The 20,013-nt window shown below is 38.1% G+C and overlaps 1 protein-coding gene across 1 annotated transcript in view; it reads right to left on the bottom strand.

The window, feature by feature from the left end:
* Positions 1-20,013, bottom strand: part of SPATA1 (spermatogenesis associated 1) — a 66,818-nt gene extending 46,805 nt beyond the window's left edge. The window contains 4 exon segments of the mRNA XM_027973170.3: positions 3,502-3,619; positions 6,532-6,638; positions 14,032-16,608; positions 19,943-20,013. Of these exon segments, the coding sequence (XP_027828971.2) occupies positions 3,502-3,619; positions 6,532-6,638; positions 14,032-14,067 (261 nt within the window). The 5' untranslated portion in view covers positions 14,068-16,608; positions 19,943-20,013.

Genomic DNA, 20,013 nt, shown 5'->3' with positions numbered 1-20,013 from the left:
GGGATGTTTATTTTTTTCATTATTACTCATTATTAATTTTTTCAATAAACATTTAAATGCCTAAGTGCTAAAAGCCTTGTCAGGCATTTGTAAATAAAATAGTGAATAAAATAAGGTCTTTGCTCACAGGGAGCTACAGTCTAGGCAGAGTTAAACAAATAACCAATAAGCAAATACATAATAATAATATGTTTAAACTAGAGTAGAATAGAAATAAACTGCATTTTACAGTTTCAATTCAGTTTAGTCATTCTGTCCTGTCCAACTCTTTGTGACCCCACGGACTGCAGTACATCAGGCTTCCATGTCCATCACCAACTCCCAGAGCTTGTTCCAACTCATGTCCATCACGTTGGTGATCCATCCAACCATCTCATCCTCTGTCATCCCCTTCTCCTACTGCCTTCAATCTCTTCCCAGCATTAGAGTCTTTTCTAAAGAGTCAGTTCTTCACATCAGGTGGCCAAAGTATTAGAGCTTAAGCTTCATCATCAGTCCTTCCAATGAATATTCAGGACTGATTTCCTTTAGGATTGACTGGTTTGATCTCCTTGCAGCCCAAGGGACTCTCAAGAGTCTTCTCCAACAACACAGTTCAAAAGTATCAGTTCTTTGGTGCTCAGTTTTCTTTATAGTCCAACTCTCACATCCATACATGACTACTGGAAAAACCATAGCTTTGACTAGATGGACCTTTGTTGGCAAAGTAATGTCTCTGCTTTTAAATATGCAGTTTAGGTTGGTCATAACTTTTCTTCCAAGAAGCAAACTACTTTTAATGTCAAGGCTGCAGTCACCATCTGCAATGATTTTGGAGTCCAAGAAAATAAATTCCGTCACTATTTCTATTGTTTCCCCATCTACTTGACATGAAGTGATGGACTGGATGCCATGGTCTTCGTTTTTTGAATGCTGAGTTTTAGGCCAGCTTTTTCTCACTCTCCTCTTTCACCTTCATCAGAGGCTCTTTAATTCCTCTTTGCTTTCTGCCATAAGGGTGGTGTTATATGTATATCTGAGATTATTGCCATTTCTCTGGGCAAACTTGATTCCCACTTGTGCTTCATCCAGCCCTGCATTTCACATGAAGTACTTACCATATAAGCTAAATAAGCAGGGTGACAACATACAGCCTTGACATACTCCTTTTCCATTTGGAACCAGTCTGTTGTTCCATGTCCAGTTCTAACTGTTGCTTCTGGATCTGCACACAGATTTCTCAAGAGGCAGGTCAGGTGGTCTGGTATTCCCATCTCTTTCAGAATTTTCCACACTTTGTTGTGATCCACACAGTCAAAGGCTTTAGCGTAGTCAGTGAAACAGAAGTAGATGTTTTTCTGGAATTCTCTTGCTTTTTCTATTATTCAATGTATGTTGACAATTTGACCTCTGGTTCCTCTGCCTTTCCTAAATCCAGCTTGAACATCTGGGAGTTCTTGGTTCATGTACTGTTGAAGCCTAGCTTGGAGCATTTTGAGCATTACTTTGCTAATATGTGAGATGAATGCAACTATGTGGTAGTTTTAACATTCTTTGGCATTGCCTTTCTTTGGGATTGAAATGAAAACTGACCTTTTCCAGTCATGTGACCAGTGCTGAATTTTCCAAATTTGCCGGTATATTGAATGCAGCACTTCCACGGCATCATCTTTTAGGATTTGAAATAACTCAGCTGAAATTCCATCACCTCCATTAACTTTGTTTGTAGTAATTCTTCTTAAGGCCCACTTGACTTCACATTCCAGGATGTCTGGCGCTGGGTGAGTGATCACACCATCATGGTTATCTGCGTCATTAAGATCTTTTTTTGTATAGTTATTTTGTGTAATCTTGCCACCTCTTTTTAATATCTTCTGCTTCTGTTAGGTCCATAAAATTTCTGTCCTTTATTGTGCCCATTTTTGCATGAAATATTCCCTTGGTATCTCTAATTTTCTTGAAGAGAGCTCTAGTCTTTCCCATCCTATTGTTTTCCTCTATTTTTTTACATTGATCACGTAGGAGGTCTTTCTTATTGTATCTTATCCTTGCTATTCTTTGGAATTCTGAATTCAGATGGGTATCTTTCCTTTTATCTTTTGCTTTCCTTTCTCTTCTTTTCTCAGCTATTCTTAAGGCCTCCTCAGGCAACACTTACCTTTTTGCATTTCTTTTTCTTGGGGATGGTTTTGATCACCACCTTCTTACAATATTATGAACCTCTGCCCATAGTTCTTCAGGCACTCTCTCAGATCTAATCCCTTTAATCCATTTGTCACTTCCATTGTATAATCTAAGGGATTTGATTTAGGTCATACCTGAATGTTCTAGTGGTTTTCCCTACTTTCTTCAATTTCAGTCTGAATTTGGTAATAAGGAGTTCATGATCTGAACCATAGTCAGCTCCCGGTCTTGTTTTTGCTGACTGTATAGAGCTTCTCCATCTTTGGCTGCAAAGAACATAATCAATCTGATTTCGGTATTGACTGTCTAGGGATGTCCATGTGTAGTATCATCTCATGTGTTGCTGGAAGACGGTGTTTGCTATAACTTGTGCGTTCTCTTGGCAAAACTCTGTCAGCCTTTGCTCTGCTTCATTTTGTACTCCAAAGCCAAACTTGCCTGTTACTCTACGTACCTCTTGACTTCCTACTTTTTCACTCCAGTTGCCTATGATGAAAAAGACATCTATTGGAGGGTGTTAGTTCAACAAGGTTTTTAGGTCATCATAGAACCATCCAACTTCAGCTCCTTCAGCATTAGTGGTTGGGGAATAGACTTGGATTGCTGTGATATTGCTTTTCCTTGAAAACAAAGAGGTCTTTCTTCTGTTTTTGAGATTGCACCCAAGTACTGCATTACTGCATTTCTGACTCTTTTGTTGACTGTGAGGCCTACTCCATTTCTTCTAAGGGATTCTTGCCTACTTAGAGTTTAAGTAGGGAAAATCTTGATTAGAGAAATAAACCTTATATAAATAAGAGAAACCAGAAACTTTGAGATCTCATGGTTTGCTGGGCTGAGATTTCAGCTAGGAAAACTCTCTATTTAGAAAATCCTGCCACTGAAGCTACAAATAGGAGTGTTCAGTTGAGAATAGTTGATTCCTGCCCCATCAAACACAGTATATTGGAGCCATTCCACATCAAACAAGGCTAGTTGTGGCCTAACAAATGAGAATCCATTTTTTCCCCCACAAATGCTCATTTATACAGCTTCTAATGCTATTAAATTTTAAAATATATGATCACATTTAAAATTTGTCTTTCTTTTCTCCCCAGGGAAATTTACACACCAACCCCCCCACCCGCCGCTGCCCTGCTATATTTTAGTGCACAGTAATATACCAGAAAGGTCCATCTTTTCTTGATGACCTGTGTGCTAAATGATATTTCCATTTTGTTATGATTGAAATTACATATTGCATAGTATATTAAGGAGTTGAGTTGATAAGCATTTAAGAAAGAAAATTTGTTAAGGTATGCTTTTCTATAATCAAAAGGAAAAATTAATAAAACTTACTACAGTTAGATTATTTCCAATGCATTTGAGAAATAAAAATTTCTCTGCAACAGCTTCTTCACCAAGGAACTCACTGAGATGCTCCCTCAGGTCTTGTAAAGTTAGGTGAGGAGATACTCTGAAATATCATGACATTGCCTTATAATGTAAAATAAAATAGATTTCAGCTATAATAAAGATTCAATAGCTTTAGTCTTTTATCTCAAGTCTAAATACTAATTTAATAGATCACATATAACTTAATATATTGTGTTTCTACATTGCTTGGAACTTTGAAGGCTTAAAGGCTGTAAATTTTTTTACAAAATGGTTAAAAGTCACTTAATAAAATCATTAAAATTTTAAATTATCCAAATTTACAGTTTATAAAAGTCCTTTCTGTACTAAAAGACTTATTTTCTTTTCTCATCTACCTTCAATTTTACTTTTCTCATCTACCTTCAGTTTTTTTATTAAAATAAAACCATGCAATGATATTTATATAATATTATATGTATCTTAAAGAAGGATTTAGCCACAGATATTTATTTTGGAAGTTTGACAGTGTTAGCTAGTGCTTAAGACTTTCTTTGATGATTGAATGTCATCAGACTATACATCTTTGCTTATTGGGGTCTTTGTTGCTATACAGGGCTTTTTTCTAGTTGTGATGAGTAGGAGCTACTCTGTAGTTGTGGTGCTAGGGCTTTTCATTGTGGTGGCTTCTCTTGTTAAGGGGCATGGGTTCTAGGGTGCCCTGGCTTCAGTAGTTGCAGTTCCCAGCCACTAGAGCACAGGTTTAGTTGCTCTATGGCATATGGGATCTTCCCAGACCAGGGATCAAACCCATGTCTCCTGCAATAGTAGGCGGATTCTTTACCATTTAGCCACCAAGGAAGCCCAATTTAATAGATCATATATAGCTTAATTGGAGAAGGCAATGGCACCCCACTCCAGTACTCTTGCCTGGAAAATCTGATGGATGGAGGAACCTGGTAGGCTGCAGTCCATGGGGTCGCTAAGAGTCGGGCACGACTGAGCGACTTCACTTTCACTTTTCACTTTCATGTATTGGAGAAGGAAATGGCAACCCACTCCAGTGTTCTTGCCTAGAGAAACCCAGGGACGGGGGAGCCTGGTGGGCTGCTGTCTATGGGGTCGCACAGAGTCGGACACGACTGAAGTGACTTAGCAGTAGCATATAGCTTAATATATTGTGTTTCTACATTGCTTGGAACTTTGTAGGCTTGAAGGCTGTAAATATTTTTTTTACAAAATGGTTAAAAGTCACTTAATCAATAAAATCATTAAAATTTTAAATTATCCAAATGTACAGTTTATAAAAGTCTTTTCTGTACTAAAAAAGACTTATTTTCTTTTCTCATCTACCTTCAATTTCACTTTTCTAATCTACCTTCAGTTTTTTTATTAAAATAAAACCATGCAATGATATTTATATAATATTATATGTATCTTAAAGAAGGACTTAGCCACAGATATTTATTTTGGAAATTTGACAGTGTTAGCTAGTGCTTAAGACTTTCTTTGATGATCAAATGTCATCAGACTATACACCTTTGCTTATTGGGAACACTTCATTCCTCAACATCTAAAATTTAAAGCTCTTGTTCTGAGTCCTTATTTTTCTAGACTTTTAGGGGAATATTATATAATTAACTCATTCAATTAACAAATATATACTGAGCTCCTGTTTGTGTCAGATATTGTTGTAGGGTTGAGAATAAGGCAATCAACAAAACAAATATTTTTGCCCTTATAGACCTTACAATCTAATGGTGGAAGTGAAAAATTAACGAAGTAAGTAAGAAAAAATTTAATTCGTAAGACACTGCTAAGTACTATTTGTTGCTGTTTAGTCACTCAGTCCTATCTGTTTCTTTGTGACAGCATGGACTACAGTCTGCCAGGCTCCTCTGTCCATGGGATTCTCCAGGCTAGAACACTAGAGTGGGTTGCCATTTATTTCTCCAGGGAATCTTTCCAATGCAGGGATCAAACCCACGTCTCCTGCACTGGCAGGCAGATTCCTTATTGCTGAGCTACCAGGGAAGCCCAGTACTATAGAGAAACATAAAGCAGGCAAGGATGAGTATTCTGATGAGAGAAAATATAAACAAAAAAGTACTAGTGGAGAAAAGACATGAATGAAGGCGATGAGATAGCATATGTAAAGGCACAAAGAGCATTTTAGACAAAAGAAACAGCAAGTACAAGAGTTCTGAGGTAGGGCTATGTCTAATGTGTTCCAGAACACAAAGGAAGTTCATGTGCTTGAAAAAAATGATGGGGAAGATTAGGAAGACTGAGGTGTCCTCGAGAGAAATAATAGGCAATTAGAACACATAGTATCATGTGTGTTTCTGTGAAGGTGAAATAATATATATGTTATGTGCGTGCTCAGTCGCTTCAGTCGTATCCAACTCTTTACATCCCAGTTGACAACGGCCCATCAGGCTCTTCTGTCCATGCGATTCTCCAGGCATGAATACTGGAGTGGGTTGCCCGGCTTTCCTCCAGGGGATCTTCCCGACTGAGGAATCAAATCCGTGTGCCTCACGTCTCCTGCATTGGCAGGCGAGTTCTTTACCACTAGCGCCACCTGGGAAGCCCATATATATGTTATATGTATATATATATATATATATTGTGTTTCTATTTTTAAATAGTTCAGTGAAAAAGTCATTGTAGATATACTGGTTTAGCCACTAGTCACAGCTCTTCAGTAGGTTTCTAATTTCAGGTAAATATGGTCTTAATTCTCTTTGTGTATAGCCTGGTTACTACACAGGTTAGTTATAATCTGTTTTCTAGGTGGCAGTGCTATGGCTAAGTGACATCTGTTCCTATGGCACTTTTTAACAGTTACATAGTACTATTTATTGATAGTATTCATCAAGACAGGGACTGGATCCATCACATGAACAAGATATTTTTCACTTACAATTTTTGAATTTCCACAAAGCATTTTTCTCTGCAGAAAAAAAAGATTGCTTTTTCAGACACATTGTAATGTGACTACAAAATACTTGCCTTATAAATCCAGCTGAAATGAATTTGTTAACAACTTCGATTGAAATGGTATTTAACTTATAATTCCATGATCCTTCAGGGACATAAAAAACATAAAGTTCCACCAACTGAATAAATTAAGAATAAAGTCAGTTAAAATCATTTTTAAGTGAGAAAAATCAATTAATATCCTCTAGAATTTGAGTTTAATAAACATCATTGAAATAAACAAGGTATATATGTATCCTTCTGAACAAACACATACAAAAAAAACAAAATGAAGAGCCTGAAATACGCTAAGTTGGCTACTAGGCACTGGAGCACATTTTCCCTTGGAAACAATGTCCTAGATGTGGTGCTAGATTTCCTTAACATATATATGACACACAAAACATTTGTGGCTTGCAATAAGGACACTAGGTTGCCAAGATCAGATTTCCTATTACCAACCATTGCCCCTTTCCCTGACCTCTACCTACACAGTTTAATTTGTGTGATTTTATGGAATCCTTCTTTATATATATATATATATATAGTCCTTATTCTATATATATAAAATCCTTATATATATAGTCTCCCTAACACAGCTGTGATGATTGCTAGTTCCAACCTGCTGAAGTCGGAATACAGAGGTTTGGGGAATATTTTTGTTTACCAGAATTTGAGGAAGAACCTATTCCTGACTAGTGATGGAAAAGGAATTGTTGTTTCCACATAGGGCAGGTCTGTAAGCTTAGATTGTTTGTGTTTATATGTTGTCTGTGCTTATATGTACTATCATCTTTTCTATTGTTTTATGACCTCAATTAGAATTCATCCACTGAGAAGAATATTTAGATTTCTACAAAACAGTTATAGCAAATAAAGACTTTTACTTCAATGAAAGTTTGCTACTCATCCATATTAAAAGTCAAAAGCATTTAAATGATTATACACTACAGTATAGTGAAAAGTGAAGTCGCTCAGTTGCGCCCGACTCTTTGCGATCCCATGGACAGTATCCTGCACCAAGCTCCTCTGTCCATGAGATTTTCAAGGCAAGAGTACTGGAGTGGGTTGCCATTTCCTTCTCCAGGGAATCTTCCCAACCCAGGGATCGAACCCAGGTCTCTCACATTGTAGACAGACACTTTACCGTCTGAACCACCAGGGAAGTCTGTAACTGAAAAAATGTTTTTTAAATTTGAAGTAAATAAGACCTCACATTAATATTAGTAATTCTTATAGGAAATGAAAATGGCTGTTGAATGAGTAATTTGCTCAAGTTGTTTTTATAGACCAAGCGTGCTGCTGCTGCTAAGTTGCTTCAGTCGTGTCCGACTCTGTGCGACCCCATAGATGGCAGCCCACCAGGCTCCGCCGTCCCTGGGATTCTCCAGGCAAGAACACTGGAGTCGGTTACCATTTCCTTCTCCAATGCATGAAAGTGAAAAGTGAAAGTGAAGTCGTTCAGTCGTGTCTGACCCTCAGCGACCCCATGGACTGCAACCTACCAGGCTCCTCCGTTTATGGGATTTTCCAGGCAAGAGTACTGGAGTGGGATGCCATTGCCTTCTCCGATAGACCAAGCATATTATCTATATATTTTGATGTCAGAATATTAACTAACAGTTTAAGATGTCTGCATAGATTGAATAGTGAAGTTTCTTATATGCTGTATTTTGAATTTCAGGGCATTTAAAGATTACTCTCAGCAAACGAAGCAACAGACAAAGAATTAATCTCAAAAATATACAAGCAACTCCTGCAGCTCAATTCCAGAAAAATAAAAGACCCAATCAAAAAGTGGGCCAAAGAACTAAAGAGACATTTCTCCAAAGATGACATACAGATGGCGAACAAACATATGAAAAGATGCTCAACATCAATCATTATCAGAGAAATGCAAATCAAAACCACAATGAGGTACCATTTCACGCCAGTCAGAATGGCTGCTATCCAAAAGTCTACAAACAATAAATGATGGAGAGGGTGTGGAGAAAAGGGAACCCTCTTACACTGTTGGTGGGAATGCAAACTAGTACAGCCACTATGGAGAACAGTGTGGAGATTCCTTAAAAACTGGAAATAGAACTGCCATATGACCCAGCAATCCCACTGCTGGGTATACGCACTGAAGAAACCAGAATCGAAAGAGACACATATACCCCAATGTTCATCGCAGCACTGTTTATAATAGCCAGGACATGGAAGCAACCTAGATATCCATCAGCAGATGGATGGATAAGAAAGCTGTGGTATATATACACAATTGAGTATTACTAAGCCATTAAAAAGAATACATTTGAATCAGTTCTAATGAGGTGAATGAAACTGAGCTTATTATACAGAGTGAAGTAAGCCCGAAAGAAAAACACTAATACAGTATACTAACACATATATACGCAATTTAGAAAGAAGGTAACAATAACCTTGTATGCAAGACAGCAAAAGAGACACAGATATATTGAACAGTCTTTTGGACTCTGTGGGAGAGGGTGAGGGCAGGATGATATGGGAGAATGGCATTGAAACATGTAAAATATCATATGTGAAATGAATCACCAGTCCAGGTTTGATGCATGATATAGGGTGCTTGGGGCTGGTACACTGGGATGACCCAGAGGGATGGGATGGGGAGGGAGGGAGGTGGGAGGGGGATTCAGGATGGGGATCACATGTATACTCATGGCAGATTCAAGTCAACGTATGGCAAAACCAATACAATATTGTAAAGTAAAATAAATAAATTAATTTTTAAAAATAAATAAATAAATAAAAGATTACTCTCTGGTTATACCATCCTCTTAACAGCTAAAAGCTATACTATGTACTAATACTATAATAGTAAATATTAAAGCTATAATAAATATTTATAAAACTTTCAGAAATTTGAAGTAAATATGGCCTTATCATTTATATGAATATATCAATATTTTATAGTAGAAAAATATTTCTTGAACTAAACATTTTACTCCATTTTCATAAAGCAAGTAATTACTTCAATATTTTTATACAATTCATGAATTATAATTCAAAGTATTTGTATATACTTTCATTCCATAATTGAATGAGGAGGCAAAATAAAGAAAAAGTAATTATAATAATAAAACATTTCCTGGCCTTTGAAACATTTTGTAAAGTAAATTAATTTATGGAGAATTTTAATTTATTCATTCATTCAACAAACATACCTACTATGTGGAAGTACTGTTCTAGGCACTATGGGTATGTAGTGAATAAAACAAAGGTCCATGCCTGCATGTAGCTGATATTCTAATGAGGTATCAGGACAAGAAGGGTGAGGCAAGTGAAGCACTCACCTCAGGTACAAAATTTAAAGTGGCACCAAAGCCTCAATCATTGAGGTAAATAATATTTAAAGACCTATTCAATGAAGAAAATTCATGATGAACAAAATATCATAAATTTAAAGGTAGAATTGTACTATTATAGCCTGAATAGAAAAAAAAGAAAAAAGCAAACTGCTATATACAGGCTTTTTAAAAAATACGTTTCTTAATGGCTAACTTTTTCCAGAACAACATATTTGAAAAAATATTGAAAATTTTGCAAGCCTGTATTAAAACTCAGGACATCACTTTAAGGTTAAACATTCTATTTATATCAAAACTCAACTTTATTGTAATTTTACTTTCCTGGCTTTAATGGAAGTAAACTCATCAATAATATTCTCATTAAAACTATTTAAAAATACATTAAATAGCACAGGAAGCTATACTGAATATTATGTAATAACTTCTTAGGGAAAAGAATCTGGAAAAGAATATATATATACACACATGCATAACTGAATTGCTGTGATGGGGCTTCTCTGATGACTCAGAGGGTAAAGAATCTGCCTGCAATGCGAGAGACCTAGGTTCCATCCCTGGGTCAGAAGATGCCCTGGAGAGAGGAATGGCTAACCACTCCAGTATTCTGGCCTGGAGAATTCCATGGACTGTATAGTACATGGGGTTGAAAACAGTTGGACACAGCTGAGTGACTTTCACTTTCATACCCAAAACATACCTGTGGAGTGCTCAGTTGCTCAGTTGTGTCCAACTCTTTGGGACCCCATGGACTGTGTGGCCTGTCAGGTTTCTCTGTCCACAAAATTTCTCAGGCAAGAATACTGGAGTGATTTGCCATTTCCTACTCCAGGGTTTCTTCCTGACCCAGGGATCAAACATGCATCTCCTGCATGGTCAGGCAGATTCTTCAACACTGAGCCACCTGGGAAGCCCATCTTAAACTTACACTATATTGTAAATCAACTATGATTAAAAATTTTTTTAAATAAATGAAAATAAAATTAACTCTTCTACAATAAATAAATACACAAAGTAAAAATACATTAAAAGATATACAGAGGGATATATATTTTGCCTTTTGCCTCTGGCTCCAAAATGGCTAGGCATAGCATTATTGAATCCTGTTTCTATTTAAAATATTGATATCCTGTTCATCATTGGTTTTTCCATTAACTTTTCATTTTAGAAATCTTTTATTATTTATTTTAATAACTTAATTTTTTTGGTGCCTCTTTAAGTTTTGCACCAAAGACAACTGACTACTTTGCCTCAGACTAGTCTCAGCCTTGTGAGGGACACAGACAATAAACATTAAATATAAAACACTGGTAAGTGATATAGAAAATTAGAAAGTGAACATCCCTGGTCAAAAATAATTAGTAGAGCAGGGCAAAAAAAGGGGGGGGGATAAAAGAGGGAGTAATTTTCAGTTTTAAATGGAATAATTCAAATACACATCTAAGAAAACAATTCCTTAATGTCAACTGATATCTAGTCCATATTCAAATTTCCCCTATTGTCCAACTGTCCTTAGAATGTTCTTTCAATCTAGAATCCAATCAAGGATAACATATGCATTTGGTTCTCATATCTTTTTTATTTTAATTGAAGTACAGTTGATTTATAATTTTCTGTTTCAGGTATATAGCAAAGTGATTCAGCTATTTTCTTTCAGATTAAATTCATCTCACATGCTAGCAAAGTAATGCTCAAAGTTCTCCAAGCCAGGCTTCAACAGTACGTGAATTGTGAACTTCCAGATGTTCAAGCTAAATTTAGAAAAGGCAGAGGAACCAGAGATCAAATTGCCAACATCCGCTGGATCATCGAAAAAGTAAGAGAATTCCAGAAAAACATCTACTTCTGCTTTATTGACTATGCCAAAGCCTTTGTGTGGATCACAATAAACTGGAAAATTCTGAAAGAGATGGGAATACCAGACCACCTAACCCGCCTCTCGAGAAATCCGTATGCAGGTCAAGAAGCAACAGTTAGAACTGAACATGGAACAACAGACTGGTTCCAAATCGGGAAAGGGGTACAGTCAAAGCTGTATATTGTCACCCTGCTAATTTAACTTATATGCAGAGTACATCATGAGAAATGCTGGGCTTGAAGAAGCACAAGCTGAAATCACAAACTGGGAGAAATATCAATAACCTCAGATATACAGATGACACCACTCTATGGCAGCAAGCAAAGAACTAAAGAGCCTCTTGATGAAAGTGAAAGAGGAGAGTGAAAAAGTTGGCTTAAAACTCAACATTCAGAAAACAAAGATCATGGCATCTGGTCCCATCACTTCACAGCAAATAGATGGGGAAACAATGGAAACAGTGAGAGACTTTATTTTGGGGGGCTCCAAAATCACTGCAGATGGTGACAGCAGCCATGAAATTAAAAGACACTTGCTCCTTGGAAGAAAAGCTACAACCAAACTAGACAGCATATTAAAAAGCAGAGACATTACTTTACCAGCAAGGGTCTGTCTAATCAAAGCTGAACTTCAGTGTTGGAGAAGACTCTTCAGAGTCCTTTGGACTGCAAGGAGATCCAACCAGTCCATCCTAAGGAAATCAGTCCTGAATATTCATTGGAAGGACTGATGTTGAAGATGAAACTCCAATATTTTGGCCACCTGATGTGAAGAGCTGACTCATTTGAAAAGACTCTGATGCTGGGAAAGATTGAAGGCAGGAGGAGAAGGGGATGACAGAGGATAAGATGGTTGGATGGCATCACTGACAATGGACATGAGTTTGAGTAAACTCCAGGAGTCGGTGATGGACAGGGAGGCCTGGCACGCTGCAGTCCATGGAGTCGCAAAGAGTCAGACATTACTGAGTGACTGAACTGAACTGAGTGTCCAAGAAGTGAAGTTTGGTAAGGCATTAAGTATGACTCCAAGGTATTTGGCCTCAGATATTAAAAGGATGGATTTGCCATAAACTGAAATGAGTAAGGTCATGGTTAGTACAGGTTTGGGTTGCAGGGAGAAGTATAGTTGTTTCAAACATGTTGAGTTTCTGTTGTCTATTGGTCATCCAAGTGGAGATTTCAAGTAGGCAGCTGACAACATCAGTCTGGAATTTGGGAAAGAGGGTTGGGATGGGGATATAAATTTGTGAATACGTAGCATAATGTTGGTATTTAAAACTACTAGATTGGATAAAGATCACAATGAGTGCAAACAGAGAAGAGAACAAAGAGCTGACCCCTGAAATTCCCCAGTATCAAGAGATCAGGAAGAAGAAAAACACCTAAAAGAGAAGAAGACAGAACAGGGACTTCCTTGGTAGTCTAGTACTAAGACTCTATTCTACCAATGCAGGGGACCCAGGTTCGATCTCTAGTCAGGGAAACAGATCCCATATGCTGCAACTGAAGATCCTGCATGCCTAAAGTACAGATCCCATGTGCTGCAACTAAGACTCGATGCAGCCAAATATATAAATATTTTTTAAAAGGAGACTGAATAACAAGGAATTATGTCAAGGAAGAGAGTGATCAATGGTGTCAACTATTGTGCACATACAGATCAAGCGTATGTGAAATAAGAATTAAACAATAGCTTTAGTAATGTAAAGGTGAACAGGGCAGTCGGTTTTGGTGGAGTAGAGGAGTGAAAACTTGTTTGGAGTTAATTTAAAGAAAAAAATGGTAAGAAGGTACTGGAGTTTGAGGAGGTATGAAATAGTTGTCTAAAACAGTGGAACAGAGAATAAGTAGGAGGTAGTCTTGTTGCCTCCTAGCAAAAAGTTCCACTTGAGATTCACGCTCATTGAAGTGAGAATAGTCCTTATGCTGGTATATTTTTCTCCAGCCATGTGCCAGTGTCGGTATACATGAGGAACAGATGAAGATTAACCAGGGTTTTTGTTTTATCAAGGAGTACAATGAAATGAGAGGGAGTAATGAGTCAAAATTATGTGCAAGAATGATCAAGAATGCTCCATGATATTTAAGACAGCCAGAGAGGGTATCCTGAGAAGAGAAACAAACAAACAAAAAAAGATTATAAGGTCAATGCACTGGAGGTACCAGTATAATTGGGGTCCTTAGAGATACAAGATCTGTAATCAGATAATGGGATACAGAAAATTGGGTTCACAGTGGAGTTAGTATATAATACTTTATATAATCTATATTTTTGCTTTATCAAAACTTTTAAAAACCAATGGTAGATAGGTGTTTCTTATATTTTAGTACAAAAAGATTCTCTTACCTCTGATGAAGAAGGTCGAGTTGGACTGAGGGACATATTCACCAATGTCTGAATAGGGTAATTATCAGTTGGAATTTTGTAGCGTTTTTAAAATTTTTTTCTTCATTTAATATTTAATAAAGGTTATAACAGATTTTTGGTTTGGCTTGCTTAAGTTATAGCATTCCACTCATTTCTGGTCTTTGATTCATTCAAAAAGTAAACAGAAAAAAAAAAAGGCTTTAAAATAGAGTAAAAATGAAAACTTAGATAAGAATGCAATCTTATATTAATAATTTAAAATGACATACTACTGATAAGTAGGGCTGCTAAATGCAAAGAAAATCATATATCCCATACAACAAAGTGGTAAATTATTAATATAGTAGACTTGTGACTAGAACTCTTTTTACTAAATAATTCATTTCTCTCAGTCAAAAATTAAGGTTAAATATATATAGCTTTTTACATAAAGTAGAAATACACCTTTGGAAGTAGAAGGACTAAAACTATAAAAATGGCTGCTGTGAAGAGTCGGACAGGACTGAGAGATTTCACTTTCACTTTCATGCATTGAAGAAGGAAATGGCAACCCACTCCAATGTTTTGCCTGGAGAATCCCAGGGACAGCAGAGCCTGGTGGGCTGCCGTCTATGGGGTCACAGAGTCAGACACGACTGATGCAACTTAGCAGCAGTAGCAGCAGCTGTTCAGTCGCTCAGTCGTGTCTGACTCTTTGCAACCCCATGGACTGCAGCACACTAGGCTTTCATGTCCAACACCAACTCCCAGAGCTTTCTCAAACTCATGTCCATTGAGTCAGTGACGACATGTAACCATCTCATCCTCTGTCATCCCCTTCTCCTCCTGCCTTCAATCTTTCCCAGTGTCAGGGTCTTTTCTAATGAGTCAGTTCTTTGCGTCAGGTGGCCAAAGTACTGGAGCTTCAGCTTCAGCATCAGTCCTTCCAATGAATGTTAGGACTGATTTCCTTGAGGATTGACTGATTTGATCTCCTTTCAGTCCAAGGGACTCTGAAAAGTCTTCTCTAACACCAAAGTTCAAAAGCATCAATTCTTTGGTCCTCAGCTTTCTTCAGAAGGTCAACTCTCACATCCATACATGACTGCTGGAAAAAACAAAGCTTTGACTATATGGACCTTTGTTGGCAAAGTAATGTCTCTGCTTTTTAATATGCTGTCTAGGTTTGTCATAGCTTTTCTTCCAAGGAGCAAGTGTCTTTTAATTTCATGGCTGCAGTCACTATCTGCAATGATTTTGGAGCCCCCCAAAATAAAGTCTGTCACTGTTTCGTTTCCCCATCTATTTGCCATGAAGTGATGGGACTGAATGCCATGATCTCAGTTTGTTTGGTTTTTTTCCTAAGCCAGATTTTTCACTCTCCTCTTTCACTTTCATCAATAGGCTATTTAGTTCCTCTTCACTTTCTGCCATAAGGGTGGTAACACTTGCATATCTGAGGTTATTAATATTTCTCTGGGCAATCTTGATTCCAGCTTTTGCTTCATCAAGCCCAGCATTTCAAATGATGTACTCTGCATATAGGGGCTTCCCTTGTGGCTCAGCTAGTAAAGAATCCGCCTGCAGTGCGGGAGACCTGGGTGTATGATCCCTGGGTTGGGAAGATCCCCTGGAGAAGGAAAAGGCTACCCATTCCAGCATTTTGGCCTGGAGAATTCCGTGAACTGCATAGTCCTTGGGGTCACAAAGAGTCGGACACAACTGAGCAACTTTCACTTTCACTCTGCATATAAGTTAAATAAGCAGGGTAGCAATATACAGCCTTGATGTATTCCTTTCCCAATTTGGAACCAGTCTGTTGTTCCATGTATGGTTCTAACTGTTGTTTCTTACCTGCATACAAATTTCTCAGGAGGCAGGTAAGGTGGTCTGGTATTGTCATCTCTTTAAGAATTTTCCACACTTTGTTGTGACCCACACAGTCAAAGGCTTTGGTGTAGTCAATAAAGCGTAAGTAGATGTTTTTCTGGAACTCTCTTGCTTTTTCAATGATCCAAAGGATGTTGGCAATTTGATCTCTGGTTCCTCTGCCTTTTCCAAAACCAGCTTGAACATCTGGAATGTCACAGTTCACGTACTGTTGAAGCTTAGCTTGGAGCATTCAGCGTTTTGAGCATGACTTTGCTAGTGTGTGAGATGAGTGCAACTATGTGGTAGTTGGAACATTCTTTGGCATTGCCTTTCTTTGAGATTGGAATAAAAACTGACCATTTCCAGTCCTGTGGCCACTGTTGAATTTTTCAAATTTGCTGGCATATTGAGTGCAGCAGTTTCACAGTATCATCTTTTAGGATTTGAAATAACTCGGCTGGAATTCCATCACCTCCACTAACTTTGTAGTGATGCTTCCTAAGGTCCACTTAACATCACATTCCAGGATGTCTGGCTCTCAGTGAGTGATCACACCATCGTGGTTATCTGGGTCATTAAGATCTTTTTTGTATGGTCCTTCTGTGTATTGTTGCCACCTTTTCTTAGTATCTTCTGCTTCTGTTAGGTCCATACCATTTATAGGTGTATGAGGCTTGCCCTGTGGCTCAGCAATAAAGAATCCACCTGCAATGCAGGAGACACAGGTTCAATCTCTGGGTTGGGAAGATCCCCTAAAGAAGGAAATGGCAACCCAGTACTCCAGTATACTTGCCTGGGAAATTGGATGGACAGAGGAGCCTGGCGGGTTACAGTCTATAGGATTGCAAAAGAGTGGGTCACAACTTAGTGACTAAACTATATATATATATATATATATACATATACACATATATATATATATACACACACACACACACACACACGTGGCAATTTATCAGTTAAGAATTAATGGTAATAATCTATAATAAATACAGCACATGGGTATTCATTAACTAGTATGCCAACTGGGAGACTAGAACTTTCATTTTTAGTGGGTGCATTAAAAATTTGATATTTTAATTCAGAACTAATTTTTGATTAATTGAACTCAAGACAGAGCAATCAAGACCTGCTTTACTATTAATATTATCCTAAGGTAACCTGTCCTACTATAATATCCCTTCTAAAGGAACAGCAAACAAGTCATGTGTTGAGCTACAATTTCCTCTGTCATATCTGACTGGATCAATACTAAAGACAAATCTTGGCTGCCGGAGACAAAGTGACCTGATATGAAACGATGAATCCTTTAGGAATTAGAACTGGGAGAAGAGCTCAAGATTCAAGTATATAATTAGTAGATACTGAAGCAAAACGAATGTAGAAAGGGAAGTCCTGAAGTAGTATCATATTCATGAGGCAAGCCTATGTTATGAGAAAGCTGTAATTATTTGTAAAGCACAATAGAAAAAGAGATCAAGTCTAGAGACAATGACTAATTGAACTGGTAGGGAGATGCCAATGAAGAGACACATAGGTGATTCATGTTTATAGCTAACCTCTAGAGGAGTCAAAATTTTTTTTGCCTTTGAGGTCCCTAACTTGTATCTGCTCCCAGTTTGGCCTATCAATGTAACAGTCCGGTTTTTTTTTTTTTTTTTAAATTTCTATGGGATAACTGTGTCCACTACTCCACTACACTATGTTGATCTTTACAATTATCTCTTCATTGCTTGAGGTAACTTGAATAAATGTTTTCTATCAAAGGCTTCATTAGCTTCTTTAGATATGCTTAGAATTTGCAGTTGATCTTAACCAAATCACATTTCACATAGTTAACTCCTAACATAGTCTCTGGGGTTTTCAAATTATTTACCTATTATTAATTAGCTAATGAACAAAATAATGGCAATCCAACTTAAAAAAGACAGTGGATAACCAAATGATAATAGTATACTAATCTTTCATTTATTGCATCCTTTTGCTTTATGATCCCTCCCCACCCCCACCAGGAATGGAAAATTTGCTTTATCTTACATATTAAATCCCATCAACAGGTTTTGGGTGCACAACAGTGAATTACTGAAAAGGATCTCAAGGTCACAATGGGCCTCTGTAGGAAGGAGTACCTAGTGAACTGTGGCTTTGATAGACTTCTTGTTTGTGCTTTCTGCTGCTGCTGCTACTGCTGCTAAGTTGCTTCAGTCGTGTCCGACTCTGTGCGACCCCAGAGACGGCAGCCCACCAGACTCCACCGTCCCTGGGATTCTCCAGGCAAGAACACTGGAGTGGGTTGCCATTTCCTTCTCCAATGCATGAAAGTGAAAAGGGAAAGTGAAGTCACTGAGTCGTGTCCAACTCTCAGTGACCCCATGGACTGCAGTCCACCAGGCTCCTCCATCCATGGGATATTCCAGGCAAGAGTACCGGAGTGGGGTGCCATTGCCTTAGGATTCTCTTGGTTAATCAAACTGTTTTTACAACAAGCCTGTCTTTAACAACCTGAAAAATGAACTTTTATGTCTGTAAGGTTGATAAGGTCTTTGAAGTACTTTGAACTGTTGTGGAAATTCAAAGAACATGGCTTGTTCAGGAGAGATTTTTGACTCATAAGCTGCATTTATGCGTAATCACTTCAGATGGTAATGAACTTAAAATGAACTTTTTTTCCTTCTCTCCTATACTGAATTAAATTATTAGATAGACACTAGATAAAAACTAAGAAGAAAGGATTGGACTACATACTCCCTGAAATCCCTTCTGGCACTGACATTTCATGGCTCTTATGAGTTTAGAAGTGTATTTTATAACTACTGTGAACATGCAACGTTCTTTGAGTAAATATATTTGTTTAACTGTACAAACCTATAAAGCATGAATGAGATTAATTAACAAGGCACAAAGGTCAGATAATTTGAAATACTACTAGGGAAGAGGGAAAAGAGACATTTATTGAGATACTTGTCATACTCTTTACATATAAAATTTCATTCAGAAAGACAATTCTGCAAAGTAAGCTTTATTATTTCATTTTGAAATGAGAAAACAGAAGCTCAGCAAAGTGGCCTGCCCAGGGAAACCAAGGTAAGAGACAGAGACAGAATTCAAACTCTGGTTTATAGTTCCAGTCAAACAAACTGTACATTGCTGTGAAGTGATTTAAACTGTTTTACAAGTTAGGTTTTGTTGAGATAGAGCACACGACATACAGATTTTCTCACTATACAAAACAACTGAAATGCATTAATGACGAAATTATCCACGTTTCTAGAAAACATTAGTGTATTCATTGACGGATTATACCATAGAACAAGAAACATCTGTCCTAAGTGCGTGACATACGTTCCCATGGGTGAAACATGAAGTGGCTGAGCCTCTTTCGCTTAGTCCCATCCTACTATTTCTCCTGAAAGCTCCTCTGAAGGTCAATTTCAAGCATCAGGTAATAAGCTACACTTGAAGCATAAAAGAGCAAACTTTCTCAAGACAGAAAGTTTTTATTTCTTAAAGTAAACGTTTATCCACCAAATGAAATGGACAAGAAGAGATAAATATAATTTTTAGTCAGCACCTTGGCTTCTTCACAATCGTTTCTAGAAAAACTAGAGGTAAGAGGCGCCAGAAGCCAAACCTTGTGAAGATCCCCTTTTCTCTGGCGAACCAGCGCCCTCGCTGCCCGCCGCCCGGCTCCTCTCGGTCGGTTACAGAGACCTCGCGCCCTCCTTCGGCCTCGGGGGTCTGTCGGTGGGAAGCCATCTGCGGAAGGGCCGCCCGTTGGACCAAAACGGGTCATTTAGGGACGCGTCCCTAAGCGGACAAGGTGCCAGCGACTCAAGCCCATACTTCTAGCTCCTACGCCTCAGTGGGGCTCTCCCTTCCCTTTCCTCCATCTCTGCCGCCAATTCCGCCAGGGACACTGGAACCGCCTCGTTGTCCCGCCACCAAGACTGTTAAAGTCTCTCAACAATTGACTTCCCTCACCGCTCCTCTTCGGAATCCCTTTCGGGGCTCGCAGGATAACTACGACCTCTTTCCTTACCTCTCCCAACTCTGCCTCTAGGGAGGGGGAGGACGGAGAGGGGCGTCCTTTCCAGTCGGCGTCGCGTAGCT

This window comes from Ovis aries, chromosome 1 (assembly GCF_016772045.2).
Source record: "Ovis aries strain OAR_USU_Benz2616 breed Rambouillet chromosome 1, ARS-UI_Ramb_v3.0, whole genome shotgun sequence".
Classification (NCBI taxonomy): Eukaryota; Metazoa; Chordata; class Mammalia; order Artiodactyla; family Bovidae; genus Ovis; species Ovis aries.
This window is presented reverse-complemented; position numbering and strand designations above follow the sequence as displayed.